General features: G+C 28.7%; 4 protein-coding genes across 7 annotated transcripts; all 4 read right to left on the reverse strand.

Annotated features, from left to right (window-relative positions):
- Positions 1 to 278: 278 nt before the first annotated feature.
- LOC106793661 (mitochondrial import receptor subunit TOM40 homolog 1) lies at positions 279 to 2,531 on the reverse strand. The gene is made up of 7 exons (XM_014760802.1): positions 2,385 to 2,531; positions 2,088 to 2,324; positions 1,689 to 1,803; positions 1,357 to 1,610; positions 1,106 to 1,267; positions 877 to 1,026; positions 279 to 806 (listed from the first exon to the last, which is right to left on the reverse strand). The coding sequence occupies exons 2-7, from the start codon at positions 2,263 to 2,265 to the stop codon at positions 667 to 669; spliced, it is 999 nt and encodes a 332-aa protein (XP_014616288.1). The 5' UTR covers positions 2,266 to 2,324; positions 2,385 to 2,531; the 3' UTR covers positions 279 to 666.
- A 426-nt stretch (positions 2,532 to 2,957) lies between these two features.
- Positions 2,958 to 3,800, reverse strand: LOC106793601 (39S ribosomal protein L14, mitochondrial). The gene is made up of 3 exons (XM_014760650.1): positions 3,694 to 3,800; positions 3,366 to 3,574; positions 2,958 to 3,288 (listed from the first exon to the last, which is right to left on the reverse strand). Exons 2-3 carry the CDS (start codon positions 3,556 to 3,558, stop codon positions 3,035 to 3,037), a joined length of 447 nt encoding a protein of 148 aa, XP_014616136.1. The 5' UTR covers positions 3,559 to 3,574; positions 3,694 to 3,800; the 3' UTR covers positions 2,958 to 3,034.
- A 312-nt stretch (positions 3,801 to 4,112) lies between these two features.
- LOC106793589 lies at positions 4,113 to 5,592 on the reverse strand. Its single transcript, XM_014760638.1, has 3 exons — positions 5,445 to 5,592; positions 4,967 to 5,367; positions 4,113 to 4,896 (listed from the first exon to the last, which is right to left on the reverse strand). Exons 1-3 carry the CDS (start codon positions 5,505 to 5,507, stop codon positions 4,113 to 4,115), a joined length of 1,248 nt encoding a protein of 415 aa, XP_014616124.1. The 5' UTR covers positions 5,508 to 5,592.
- Positions 5,593 to 6,382: 790 nt separating this feature from the next.
- On the reverse strand, positions 6,383 to 13,760 carry LOC106793643 (microtubule-associated protein RP/EB family member 1). Of its 4 annotated transcripts, none has more exons than XM_014760763.1 (8): positions 13,692 to 13,760; positions 13,379 to 13,518; positions 12,645 to 12,921; positions 10,654 to 10,885; positions 10,198 to 10,251; positions 9,546 to 9,634; positions 9,300 to 9,455; positions 6,383 to 8,567 (listed from the first exon to the last, which is right to left on the reverse strand). In XM_014760763.1, the coding sequence occupies exons 3-8, from the start codon at positions 12,909 to 12,911 to the stop codon at positions 8,499 to 8,501; spliced, it is 867 nt and encodes a 288-aa protein (XP_014616249.1). In that variant the 5' UTR covers positions 12,912 to 12,921; positions 13,379 to 13,518; positions 13,692 to 13,760; the 3' UTR covers positions 6,383 to 8,498. The 4 variants fall into 4 exon arrangements, with proteins under 4 accessions (XP_014616249.1, XP_014616247.1, XP_014616248.1 ...); XM_014760761.1 differs by lacking the exon at positions 13,692 to 13,760 and adding an exon at positions 13,588 to 13,685; XM_014760762.1 differs by lacking the exon at positions 13,692 to 13,760 and adding an exon at positions 13,575 to 13,678.
- Between the last annotated feature and the right edge of the window lie 214 nt (positions 13,761 to 13,974).

Raw genomic sequence — 13,974 nt, forward strand, 5'->3', positions numbered from 1 at the left:
ATATATATTATATATGTGTATAATATATGTATATGTATTTATGTATCCGTTATATTTCTTTAAAATAAAGTATTCATTTTTAAGAAGTATATTTTCAATAAATCTTTATAACCTTAAAAGATTCACATTAGGTAATACCTAAATATCCAAGAAATCTTTGTATATCTTATCAACGTTATATTTGAAATCTCTATACTTTCATATAATTGAATAATTACTTGGCTGATAAAAAAACTTATAATTTGGGATATAGATAATGATTTTCTAAAAATCTTTCGTTATTAGCACACGGATATTTTTATATACATTTTTGTTTTTACAAATCCGTAAATGCAGTAAATATTTGTTTCTGACTTAAAACAGAAACAAAAATGCTGTTTAAATTATAACAGAAATGGTAATTTAAATGTGAAATAATCTAGTGACTTCAGAATATTTTGTAATTCAATTAGCCTACAGTGTAATAAAGTGAATGTTTAATTGTGTGCTCGAATAATATAACTTTACTAAAACATGTTTCAATAAATGATGGATGGGAGACTGAGAAAAGACACTAACTTTGCATCGTTAATGCTAGTTACATTATTATCTTTAGTAACATGGCAGTAAAGCACTGCTCTTTTCCATCCGTATGATAATAATCAATTACGTAAACTAGCATAACTCTTAGCCAATAATAAGGCCACAACCAAGTCTAAATTGTTGTTTGGTGTGATTAAGCATGCCACTAAGTGCGAAAGAAAATGGCAATGGCTGTAATTTCTTTTCTAATACAGCACCAACTGTCCAATTTGTATCAACACTTCCTGGAATATTTTAAGAGTGAATATAAACGTAAGATTATATTTTTAATAAATGATATCAAATCTATCGTACCTCTGAACAATAAATCTGCTTTAGGTAAATCGACTTGATAGGCAATAGTTCCCGTGGACTCCTGCAATCGTGCATTAATTTCCAACTCTACACCTACTTGCAAATTCTGACTAGCTTTCTGATGGAAACAAACGTGACAGCCTGCAAGACCTGATACAAAAGATAAAAATTACATTACAAAATAATTGATCATATCTTAATATTACTAATAACAAAATTATATATTAACCTAAACTACAACTAATCGTAGACTCTCCATTTGTATATCTGCCAGCGGCTGATACAACAAATATTTGTCCTCCAGGTAACCCTGGTCCTCGTTGATATGCAAGTTCACCTCCCAAAGCAAGAGTGGGAGAAAGACTCTGAAGATAATGCATTACTAAAACACCTGAAGAACATACCATTGATATTATTCTTTTGTAAAATAGTAATCAATTAATGTATTAAAATGTACTATTTTATATGTGATATACTTACCAGAGCCATTAAGAATATCTGGATTACCTAACGTAAGAGAAGCTGTATATGCATCACCACGATAATCGTTTGTCATTTGTACAGCAGTAAATTTGCTTCTTTGTACTTGAACTGCTACCTTAGCCCTTAGTCTCTGCCCTAATTGATGAATTATATTAGCATTTAGATTTCCAGTAGGGTCAATATCACCAAATAAAACTGGGTAAGCTTCGGTGGGACATATTTGCTTAGTACCCACATAAGTCGCACCAAATCTGAAAGAAAATATCACGCATATGTATGCATTTGTATAACCACGTTGTCATGTAAAAAAATACTTCAATTCAATATACCTGTATCCAGACGGTGTTACAGAACTCATATTGATTGTATGAGAAATTTGAAAATGGTTACTAAGACCCTTATTTAACATCAACTTTGCTCCTTCAAAATTAACGGGGAGTACATCTGTGAAAAGTTCAACCAGTTTGAAAACCAAACAAAAAAAAAGGGAATTAATGTAACAGACCATAGATTTATGTTTTCTGTTACATCTTAATTAAAATCTAAGTAAGAATAATAACAAAGATAAAAATAATGTTAATTAAAAGAACAGCTATGTTTTCAATACCTAATAATAAAAAAATACATAAATAATTAAATTTTAATTCATAAAAATGTGAAAACCGGTGAAAGTCTATATTTAAGAAAGATAATAAGTTTCCATTAATGACATGTATGTAATAAAATACCTTTGCACTTCTTATGTAGGTCCTCGATCGTGCCAGGATTTTCAAGACGATCTGAAATCGGAGTAGACGGCGCAACCCCGGTCGTAGGGTCTGTCTTTTCAAATTGAAGAGGAACCGTAGGAACTGATGTTGGAGGCGGAGGTGGTGGAGGTGCAGATGAAGCCGACACGTTTCCCATTTTTTCTAGTTTCCTTACTTTCTTCCAATAAGTTTTAAACACTTTCCTCGACCTACAATCTATGTAATCAATATTATCGTTATTATTGACTCTTGTTAACACTTTAACCATTTACTTACACAAATGTAATCTATCTACTCTGGCGGTTATAAAATTCGGCGTGTTGCACCGTAAGTCGCCATTTGTAAAGGAGGACAACCACTGCCACTTAGACCACGAGTTTCCTCTTTTCCTCCTTAACGTTTTACACTTAGTTCATAGACGAATCATTTCATGCCTATCTTCATAGTACTAAATTTTTTTTTCCTTCTTTCTAAAATTTTTTTCCATATAATATAAGAGTTAAATTCAGTATTTTTGTGATAATCATTGAACGTTATTTGCAATCCTGTGTTCAAATAATTGTTAGTTAACTTTTCAAATCTGTTTAAAGTATAACGCTTCATATTTTTATCCAATAGGAATATTAACAATCTAGGGAAAACGATAGAAGTAGAATGAAACGTTTCTATTGGCTCAAAAATTAGTCGCCATATCTAACAATCGATTATTACGAAGGCGCGTTGATTTGAATAGATTTATACTTATTTCACTTTATTTTACTATTAATTATTATTTACTAGAACAATGTGTGTGTGTGTGACAGCAAAAACAATAGAAAATAAGTATAAGATATGAAATAAATATTAATAGTTCGCGTAAATGATATTTATTATACATCTTATTTTATGTAAACTTTGCAAAGAGAAATCTATACATTCGACAAATTTTATACAAATCTTGATGCAATAGCAAGTAACTTAGTATAATCTGCTCCTTTGCTATGAGTTTTCTCTTTTAACAATGTTCTTAATATATGAGGTATTGGTACATGTATTCGTGTTCCTAAAGGTGTGCCATTGTCGTCTATGAGAACTAAATTATTGGAATCAAATTTGGGTACTTTCGGATTTTGCTTTTGCTTTAAACCAACTAGTATGCCTTTCTTCTTTTCACCTTTTATAGCAACTAATACCCTGTCACCTTTGTTAGAATAAAATATTATTTTACAATATATTTCAAAATAACATTATCAGTAAAATAATGTTCTACTTGCTTACCAATATATCCAACCCCTACTTTATTATAAACGTGAATACAACGTGGTGGTTTCCCTTCTAGCATAGCTTTTTTTCCAATTTCACTGTTATCAACAACCCTTAAACGACTTAATTTAATAATTTGATTGGAGGGAACAGAAGTGCTAATACTTCTTGATGCAATTTTTAATGCAACTGTGTGAGATAACATCATGGCAATTCAAGGATACCTTAACAATAAAAATAAAATGCCTGCAATAACTTACCTACATAAAATTATATTATAAATACTAAAACTATATTAGAATAATTTAAACTTTATAATCTATAACTCATAAAAATCATATACCTTTTTATACGAATTAATTATTCTCGCAATACTGTTGTACCTGAACGATTTCAGTATCTGTTATTATTTCAGAACTAACATAACCCCATTATATCTTTCTTAGTAAAGTGAATATAGTCAGTTACACCAAAAACTAGTGCTACCACCTAACATTAAAATTTAAATTCAAAATAATTTTTACAAGAAATATATGTCAAAGAAAAAATACACTAATTACAAAAAAGATAAAAGTATGTTTAATAAAAAATATTTAAATATTTTATAAAATTATTATAATTATTGTCTATTTTTATCAACTGTCGAATAGGACAGAAATCTATTAATATTTAATATCCGTAGAAAAGTTTTAAAAATTTGCAAAATAATCATAAATAAAGATAAACAACTAAAATTTTATAAATTTGTGTCTGTATTTAACTTTATAAGCAATATGTAGCAAATGGTAGAGGTTGTGAACCAACACAAGGTAAGAAATTCGGACAGGGAAAGCAAGGTCCGACAAAGGAAGAACAAATTTGAATAGGAGATATGGCAAGTAATGGAGAACAAATCTTTTTTTCATATCTTCTAGAAAAGGCTACTCTTGCACCACCTAATCCATGAGCTTTCTGTTTTTTCATTGTTTGCATTGCAAAACGAATTTTTTCGTTATAAAGATTATCAATATTAGCAAGAATATGAGCATCAGCACCTATCTTCTTCTTCTTTTTTTTCTTCTTCTTAGATTTTTCTTTCTCAAGACCTTTAAATTTGGCAATACTTCGCGGCGAAGCTTCGGCTTCGCGAGAAATTTTCGCAGCTTCGGATTCGCTAGCAATTTTAGCTGCTTCGGTTTCATAAGCAATTTTAGCTGCTTCGGTTTCGCGAGCAATTTTAGAAGCTTCTGTTAACTGGGCTAATATTTGTTTCTTGATCTTATCTTGTTTACAATAACACTTCAACTTCTTTAAAATTGCCGGTGGTAGATAGGATTGACTACCCCAACAACCAGTCTGAAGGTTCTCTGATGTTAATTCACGTAATTGATATGGATATCCTTCGACATTATCCTTACGACAATGAAACGCAGTTTTGATACCTCTACTATTCTCAAATTCGGTAATAATGCAATTACCAAGATAAGTGATACGTATATATATTTTGATCGTAGCATTAGTTTCCTTTAAATCATCATTCATCAACGTGTAGGTTCCTATCAATGATCTACAATTTTAATCATTGTTAAGTTAATTCATAGTTAAATTAAGTGAATCATACGTTTCGAATACCGTACCTCGAAATAGGGTCGTTTTCATGAAAATTGCATAAATATGGACCAAGTTCTTTACGTTCCTGTAATTCCTTAATAATTGCATTTATCAAATGATCAACCCTTAATAATGTGAATCCAACGTTCTCGCAGGAGTCGAGCTCGAAATAATCACAAATCTCTTTAAATACGTAAACTTGAACATCGATCGCATTCATGGGTTTTTCTAAAGATGATTCAGGCAAAGCGAAGACTACCGAACGTCCACCATAAAATTGTTCGTTTTCATAATTGGAACCACGATAAGAACGATAATCGCGTCGATTTGGTAAAAGTTCTGTCCAATCCTCATCCAAGAAACGAAACATTACCGTTACCTTTTTTAAAATAGCCTTGTCAAAGATGGAATTCCGCGGTACATGCAACTACACAAACGAATGGTTAATAATAACGATTTAAATTCTGGCGGGAGAAACTATCGAATTGTATTTTCGATCTTTACATTCTCCACTGCAAATTCTAACATCATGATGCGTTGATCGTGTGCTACGATCAATGAAGACATCGTACTTGAATTTATACGTTTGCCAATTTGAAGATTACATTACACTTGATTTAATTTGATTATGTTATCGAAAAAATATTTTCTTTTTTGGGAAGGTAGTAATTTTTAAAAAGCCATTTCTTCTTTTGTAAAAATTCGGTATTGCTTTTTAAAGCAATGTCATCGGATTAGTTTGAAGTTCAATGGCGCTTCAGCATCTATCGACACTTATCGAATCACAAGTAACAATCGATTGTCATTTTACTCTGCGGTAATATTTAAATAATATATTGTATGTACTAGGCTACTACTTACGTTTTTTCACATTTCTATAAATGAGGTTCACAACAATTGTGTTAATTATTCGTTCATTTCTTACGAGTTATTTATTTCTTAATGTATCATCTACATATTTAATATGAAGATTGATTCGTTTAATCTTCTTAAGTTATGCGTATCTAATATTAGTAATAAAAAGTAAAAGATAACATATCAGTCATTAAAAATGATTTTCTTAAATCAAGAAAGGTAAGGGATATATAATCTCGTTAAACGGACTAGATACCTAAGAACTTGAACAATCCTCACAAAAAATATATATATCCTAAATTTGAGAGATACAGAAAGAAAGAGAGAAAAAGAGAAAAAAAGAGAGAGAGCTTACAAATTTATGAAATTATGAAAAAATTGATTGGATAAAATACCTTGCGGTAAATAATCTTGTTAATTAATTAATATATCACGTAAATTTAACATTATTTTAAATGTTCTATTAAAAATATTTTTCACATATTCGCACTATAATATATAATCAAGATCTGACTTGCTTTTTTATTCTTCTTTTTATCTTATCTTTGTTTTCAAATGATACTATAAAGATTCGTAATGAGAAGTGCAATCCTAATGAATAATATTTATTTGTTGATATTTGAAATGTGCAAAAAGATGGATATGTACTTCGTATATTTGACATGAGAGTATCGATACATCATCGAGCTTCATATATTGTAAAGCGGACTCTTTATCAATAGCAATACGATAAAGCACAATTTTTTTTTTCATTTTTTTTCTTTTTAATAGAAAAATTGCAAACAAATTACGTGTAACAGCGCCCATGTTAATTTTATTAAACGTTTATTACATGATCGTTGAATGCAGTTTCGAAGCACAACCGTGTTATTTAATAACTTTGTTGTACACATATACATATACGAATGAATAAGGCGCAAGCTGAAAAAAAAAAACAAAAAACTATATCTTTTATCGAAAAGATTATTCAGAGCAAGTCGTACGTATAATGTTAATTGATTTTCTTTAATTGTAATTCGACGATATAGGCGGGATATTTCTTCAGTTCCTTTTTTCTTCTTCTTCTTTTTAAGATAATCGTTTAAAAATCATTGGTGTCTTTTAATCTTTTACATAGAATTTTTAACAAACCCAATTCCAACTATTTCGTTTTCTCTCAATCCCCTTTGAAGATTGAATTTAAAATTTGCAAGAGCATACGTACTACACGATGCATACCATCATCATACACGCGTTTGATTAATCTTCCATGCTTTTCATCCTTTCATACATATTTTTGTTATCTTCCAACTCCTAGTATTTTTTTACCACATAATTTTGCAAATTTATATTCTTAAGAAACACTATGTATCATGTTAATTTTTTTTTTCGTTTTATATATAGAACTATCTCATAGTAGCATTAAAAAAAATGGTAAATCCATTGTAATATTCAAAACCGCTTTGTGCGCAATTGAAAATTTTCCATAAGATTTGATTTAGCATTGACAATGAGTAATGTCCTTTTTTTGTTTTTCTTTTAATCACGTGCATTGCTCTAACAATAATTATTATCATAGATACGTTAATTGAAATAAATAAAATGTGTGAGTTGACAAACCCACATCTCTTGCGATCAATGAAGATTTAACACCAGAAGCGTTTAGCGAATTTTCTATTAGTATTATTATTATTTTAATTATTAATATGAATATTATTATTATTATTATTATTATTATCATCAAGATGAATAGTATATTGTCCAACGTGAGATCGTGTAAAACATGTTCGTTTCATTAATCTGACTTATGTTAGTGAATCAAGAAAATTACTTAAGAGGACTGTTCAATTATTTTCAGAACGTATGATATACATGAAATGTTATTAATAAAAGTATAGCATATAATAAAGTTGTAAGAATTAAATTTAATAATATGTAAATAGATAATTTTCAACCTAAGTATGGAGAATATGATATAAAAGAATGTTTTTCTTAAAAAACTTGCAACTAATTCTACGTTTTCGTTTTTATCGTTTGTGATTAGTTTTCTTTTACATTTAACTTTTCTCTTAATTATGCGTATTGTGCCATCGCATCGTTAATGACGAAAGAATCACGAGGATATATTTTTTTTAAATCTTGCACCACAAATACTAAAACTTTCTTACATATATTCCAGTTATATTACAAAAATTAAAATCAACATCGGTATAATTAGCGTAGAGCACTATCTCACATCAAAAAATGGACTTTAATCTTCACTTGAATTGCACACGAAGTGATGCCTCGAGTGACATTATTAACATTTAACTGTGGATTAACAGCATGATATTCTAAAAATATAGACATTTGATAAAACAAAATATAGAAGCTTCGACGCTTATCGACACATATGTAGAATGCAATTATAAACAGAAACGCACTTTGCACTTTACAGAGACAAAATGAACAATTAACATGCTCGTTACATCACAATTCAGGCTACTTTTGTAAATATAAATGTGAAATATAAATATTTGTGAATTTCATTTCTTTTGTAAATATAAATGTGAAATATAAATATTTGTGAATTCAAAACTTACGCACAAATGATTGAACAACTATACAGAAGGACTTATTAATTATGCAAGGAGTACTGATACTGGCTCGCAGATATAATAAACAGGGAGGAGAATGCACTTGGATGATTTACTGTGTCCTTGTTTTTATGATAGTAAAAAAATGTTAATACTCTTCTTCATCGTCAGGGGCCAAACCATCTCCCTCTAATTCTTCTGGCGGTGCAAATCCATCCTAGACAATAATCAAACAATTTTTAGATACGACATTAGTGTTTCATCGTTTTTCATTAACATATAAAACGATCGACTAAAATTATCTATTCTATTAGTATTAATATATGCAGTTTTATCAAATAGAATAAGACATAATTTCTTGTTTGAATCCATAATACTAAAAGCATAAATTATTACAAAGTAATGCTATTTTAAAAAAATAAAGAATATAATAGTATCCAATTGTATCTAACTTTTAGTAAAACAATTCTCACAAAACGTTTGATTTAGTATCCCTTTTTTAATTAACTATTAAAATGTCATTCTAATACGATCAATACACAATACATTTTAATTATGATCACAGAGTCTTGACAAAACAATGTAACACGGATTGAATAAGACCTATAAATTTACAACATTACCTGCATTATAAAAGTCTATAATTTTATTATTTTGTCTTCATTAAGAGAATGACCTTCTATTAAAAATATAAATAAAAAATGCTACTATGTCTGTTTGCTTTCTCCTTCGGCATATTCATAATCCTGAAATAATTGTGATACAAACAAAACTTTATATTATAATAATATTCGTCGGTTATGCTTGAAATGCCAACGTTATTATAGATTTAACATAAATAAGTAAATTAATAATTTGATTATTACAATTACGAGGACTCTAATATTTCACACATTATTAATTTTTTTACATTACACAAATTGTCCAAAAAATTAAAACTTCAGTTTACCTCTGTTGCATATAGAACGTCTAATATTTTTTGTATAATGGGAGGGGGATCACCATTCTCACAATCTTGACATATTACTTCTATGTCACGTAATTTTCCAAAGTAGAAATCTCTTTCTTTTTCTAAACCATCGATTGACATTTTGAGCTCCACAAGCTGCGAATACAAACATATTATAAAATAATTATATTCTTAGATTTTATAGAATAAAGAATAAACAAATAAAATATTGATCAATTTCCAAACCTGTGCACTGAGCTCTTCTACTTTTTCGGAATCTCCACGATTTGCTGTTCCGGTCTTTTGTTGAGGGCGGAATGATTGAGCTTTATTCACTAAATTAAAAAATTGTCAAAGTTAAAAATTTTCTATTAAAGAAATGTTTTGTAATCAATACTACTACTTTTGTAATATAGTATACGTACTAAAATTAATTGTTAAGAAACAAATTAATTTTCAAGTGATAACAAAGTTATTAATGTCAGGTATATTAATCATATATATGCATGCACATGCAAGAAATATAGCCATACAACAAACATTTCAATACATGCATTAATGTACATAATAAACACAACGAGTTATATATACAAAAATTTCAATAAATATTTTTCTTTAATTAGTTTGATTAAAAATGTTCAAACATTTTATCGAAAACCAGTCTTCACGCCCTCTAAAAATTATTTTTTAAAAATGCATCTTTTTTATGTTAGAATATTTTATTAGAATATAGTTAATTAAAAAAATTTCCATTAATTGTTAATTCTACAATGATGTCTTTTATCTTATACAACAGATTTTGTTAAAGAACTTGAATGATTCTAAACTATTTCTTTATTATTTACAATAATAAAATACCATTACCAAAAGAAATAGAAATAATAAAAAAAATAATTACTAGGTTTGTTCAAAGGCTTCATAATAGGTGCCTGTACAGATTGAGTTCCATCACCTATGGGGAATTTTAAATTTGCATTATAAGACATAATAGACCAGTATCACATCATGTAAGTAAAACTGAAATATTTAACACGTCATATGTATTCATATAAATGTAAAAATTATTTGTAGATAAAATTATAGAAATAAATATATCAGTAATCAATGAAATAAATCATGTAAACTATAATGTGTCTTAACTAGAACATTTCTTTAAAAAGCAATGTTACTTCTAAATATAATACAAGTATTAGAAATTAATACTAAAAAGTTAATAAATAAATATTAATAATATAAATTTTTAATCTTCGCTTATAATAATCATGTTTGCTATTACTTAATATCATCTGTATTTTGTGCAGAAATCGTTAAATTTCAATATTAGTCTTTATAAAGAAAAAATTGTATAATATACCAGTACGAGCGGTAGGTTTAGCTGGGTTTACTTCACGAGGTGTAGGACGTTTCACATTAGAGCCACGTGGTGCAGCATTTCCACCACTACCCATGGCTTCACCTCCTCGCATAGCAAGCGCATCATAGGGTTCTGCTCCTGAGTAATTAGCATCAAAAAACTTCTTGAACCATTGTAAAAATTCAAAGTTGTCTTGGAACCTGCCTTTCACCAGCTTGTCAATTGGTACTATCTGCAAATAATTGGTAGAAGACATATGGAACAAAATAAAAAATTAACCTAAAATAATGTATCCTATATAAAATGAAAAGTGCCACCATAGTATCATGTTATTCTGCCTATTATTTTAATTAACTTTAAAAAATTGTATTTAAGTTCTGTAATGATTTTGCTTTTATCTTTATAAAAAATAATATATTTAAAATAATTTATATATAGAACTCTTAAATAAAATGTGTACATTCCAAATTTGCATATTAATTATTTTAAACGCATCAACTTAATTGTTATTATTTACACATAACTAAAATTGTGAAATAAATATGCATTATCTGAGAAAAATAATATTTCTACGTTTCTCGGCCGTAATCTCACACAGATTTTGTTATAATTCTTTTATTATAATCGAAGATAAAATATTTATTTTCTAATAAAAATGTATATTTCATATTATTTAATACTTGGTACCACCTACTATATTCTTAATAGAGTAAATGATGTGTATTATTTTGGTCTTTTCATGTCTCCTAATACAAACAGTTGCCCCCTACTTAGAAGTATTTATAGACTGTTAAAAATAACAGTCTTGAGATTCTTCTGGTACCATCATAATATAATTACAATTTAATGTAATTTACATTTAACAATGCTCATTTTGATAACATACAATTTGTTCAAGGCATGCATAGTTTACCATGTTTTTTATAAACAATTTTTTATACAATGAATTGGAAGTATTAAAATATGGGACCAGGTGCCATAGTGAATAGTACATTTTTTAACAGGCATTGTTGTGCATTTGTTTATGGAATTATATACGATCAAATATGTATAAGCAAAGCAGAAATTCTACCCCTATACTATAATAGCGGCATGATTTACATAGCCAATTTTGAACTAATTTTAAAAGCAGCATGATAAATGAATGTTGCATATTTTCATATATTTTTTATATTTATGCTTTGCATTCTATCTAAATATTGGAAATGTGTATATAATTCTAATGAAGTGACAATTTGCAATAAATTAGTGGTCGTGCAATGATCTATATAGAAAGGCAACATTACGATGAAACTAATAAAGTACCCTGCTGTTGCCTTGAAGATATATTACGCTGTTGTGTATGTTTTTGTTGCATTTGTGGTTGCTTCGATTGAGGAGGTAGAGGTACCAATTGAGGATTTGATAGATTATGAGTTCCATCGACACCAGAACCAAGCGGTATACAACCACGAGCTTCATAAGCATCGTATTCACGACCGTCATAATTTGCATCAAAAAATTTCTTGAACCATTGAAGAAATTCAAAATTATCTTGAAAGCGTCCCTTTATCAGCTTGTCCACTGGTATAACCTGAACCATCCCCATCACAATTTTATTGAACTTCTAAGCAAGCTAAATCATTGTACGATAGAAATATTTATTTAGGGGTTGATTTTTTACTTTACAAAATACAAGTATTACTCATATTTTCTTTTTTTTTTTTTTTTTTTTTTTTTATTCTATTAATAGCTTTAAGCTTTTCATATACATTCCATTAACAGAATACTGCTAAACGACTATGTCTTTGGTCGATAATAAGATTAACATTATGCCTTCAAAAATCTTAAAAAATAATTTCTTGTAATGATTCCTTTGGTATAAACCTTCTCGTTCTAAAAATACTATTCTTTGAGTTATAATCTTTTATTTAAATCTAATCTTCCCTATTTCTATTTCTCAATCGGTGTCTAATTTTAATCGTAAAAAAAAAAAGAAAGAGTTAACTCACCTTATCAACGCTCATCTTTTTGAAACCACCTTGAAGAATTTTGAAATTCTGTATATATTCATGTTCAAGATTAGTCCTGAACTTTACCCTCTTCAAAGGTACACTTCCAGGAAAGAGCATATCCATGAATTGACAATAAACAGCTCCTGTACATAATTCTTCAATTTTGGTAAACGATGATTGCAGACAATCGTTAACCCATGCCAACATGTCATGACGACTTAGATTATCGGTGGTCACATTTGTTGCATACACATTTACAGCCATTTTGTTATCTCTGTAAACACGTACCAATAATAAAATACAATAACATTATGATATACTAAGCTTATACGCATACATTAAATAAAACATTAATCATATTGAATATATCAAAGTAGGTCATATGTGCATATAAAATTAGGAAAAATTTACGTATATCGTTCTTATATTTATTTCCTTTCAACGAAAAAAGAAGAATTTGTTAGACTTTTGCTAAAAAAAACAAAAAAAGAATTTTAAAAAAGAAAGAAAAAAGAAAATTTAAAAAAGGAAGGAATAAAAAGTCTGGATAAGGACATTCCGGTCTTTCTATAAAACACTTGCGGTCGACATATTTTTTATCAACGTGCTACAGATGTCAAGTAATGAATTTTATTTTCGAAATAGATCACTTTGCCGCTTATTTGAGACGGAATACATACTGGCATAAAAAAATCTTTGTAAAATCTAATTAACACGATGGAATAACTTACCGCGGTAGTAACACGTTAAGACCAGCCGGGAGTGGTTCCGCGCACTTAGATGACTGATGTGCACTAGATCGTTCAAACGGAAACACAACGGATTCTTCTAACGGTTTCTCTAGAAAGGACCGTCCACTGAATTATCTTTGCTGCAATAAATGAATGAGTTAAGGATTATCTAAATAAGATAAGTTCTTGCTTGTACATTTTGATCATACTCAGATGGATATTCAATAATCTTATATCAGAAGTTATGGAAAACTTCATGAAACATACGCTAACAACAATTTGTAGTTTATGTCAAAAAAATAAAAGAACGAACAAAGGAGAATGTCGGTACTTATCGTCCAATCAGATCTTTCCTTTTAATCGTAACCGTCGTCAAGCACGTTCAAAAACTAAATCTTGAGGCGCTCCCTCAAAGACTCTTCTCATGAAAATTATTTTTATATTAACTATGTAACAAAAATACAAATCGTTCTTTCGAATTGTTTAAGAAACGGATTGCAGAAATATTTTATCATTCACGAATGAATAAAATTTTTATATAAATTCGGATAATTAAAAATTATCGCTCATTATATATGCGGCATAATATTGGTCTA

Source organism: Polistes canadensis, unplaced genomic scaffold, assembly GCF_001313835.1.
Source record: "Polistes canadensis isolate GaletaPanama2010 unplaced genomic scaffold, ASM131383v1 scaffold_16, whole genome shotgun sequence".
NCBI classification, from domain to species: domain Eukaryota; kingdom Metazoa; phylum Arthropoda; class Insecta; order Hymenoptera; family Vespidae; genus Polistes; species Polistes canadensis.

What these genes read in the sequence shown, in the direction of transcription:
- LOC106793661 (XM_014760802.1), bottom strand. Translation starts at nt 2,265, where the DNA reads ATGGGAAACGTGTCGGCTTCATCTGCACCTCCACCACCTCCGCCTCCA. An exon ending in GTAACACCGTCTGGATACAG is followed by an intron (nt 1,611 to 1,688) that starts GTATATTGAATT and finishes ATTTTCTTTCAG; the next exon opens with ATTTGGTGCGACTTATGTGG. An exon ending in AGCAGATTTATTGTTCAGAG is followed by an intron (nt 807 to 876) that starts GTACGATAGATT and finishes AAAATATTCCAG; the next exon opens with GAAGTGTTGATACAAATTGG.
- LOC106793601 (XM_014760650.1), bottom strand. Translation starts at nt 3,558, where the DNA reads ATGATGTTATCTCACACAGTTGCATTAAAAATTGCATCAAGAAGTATT. An exon ending in AGTAGGGGTTGGATATATTG is followed by an intron (nt 3,289 to 3,365) that starts GTAAGCAAGTAG and finishes ATTCTAACAAAG; the next exon opens with GTGACAGGGTATTAGTTGCT.
- LOC106793589 (XM_014760638.1), bottom strand. Translation starts at nt 5,507, where the DNA reads ATGTCTTCATTGATCGTAGCACACGATCAACGCATCATGATGTTAGAA. An exon ending in TAGAATTTGCAGTGGAGAAT is followed by an intron (nt 5,368 to 5,444) that starts GTAAAGATCGAA and finishes TCGTTTGTGTAG; the next exon opens with TTGCATGTACCGCGGAATTC. An exon ending in GAAAACGACCCTATTTCGAG is followed by an intron (nt 4,897 to 4,966) that starts GTACGGTATTCG and finishes TTAAAATTGTAG; the next exon opens with ATCATTGATAGGAACCTACA.
- LOC106793643 (XM_014760763.1), bottom strand. Translation starts at nt 12,911, where the DNA reads ATGGCTGTAAATGTGTATGCAACAAATGTGACCACCGATAATCTAAGT. An exon ending in TAAACCTACCGCTCGTACTG is followed by an intron (nt 10,252 to 10,653) that starts GTATATTATACA and finishes AATTCCCCATAG; the next exon opens with GTGATGGAACTCAATCTGTA. An exon ending in TAGAAGAGCTCAGTGCACAG is followed by an intron (nt 9,456 to 9,545) that starts GTTTGGAAATTG and finishes TTGTATTCGCAG; the next exon opens with CTTGTGGAGCTCAAAATGTC.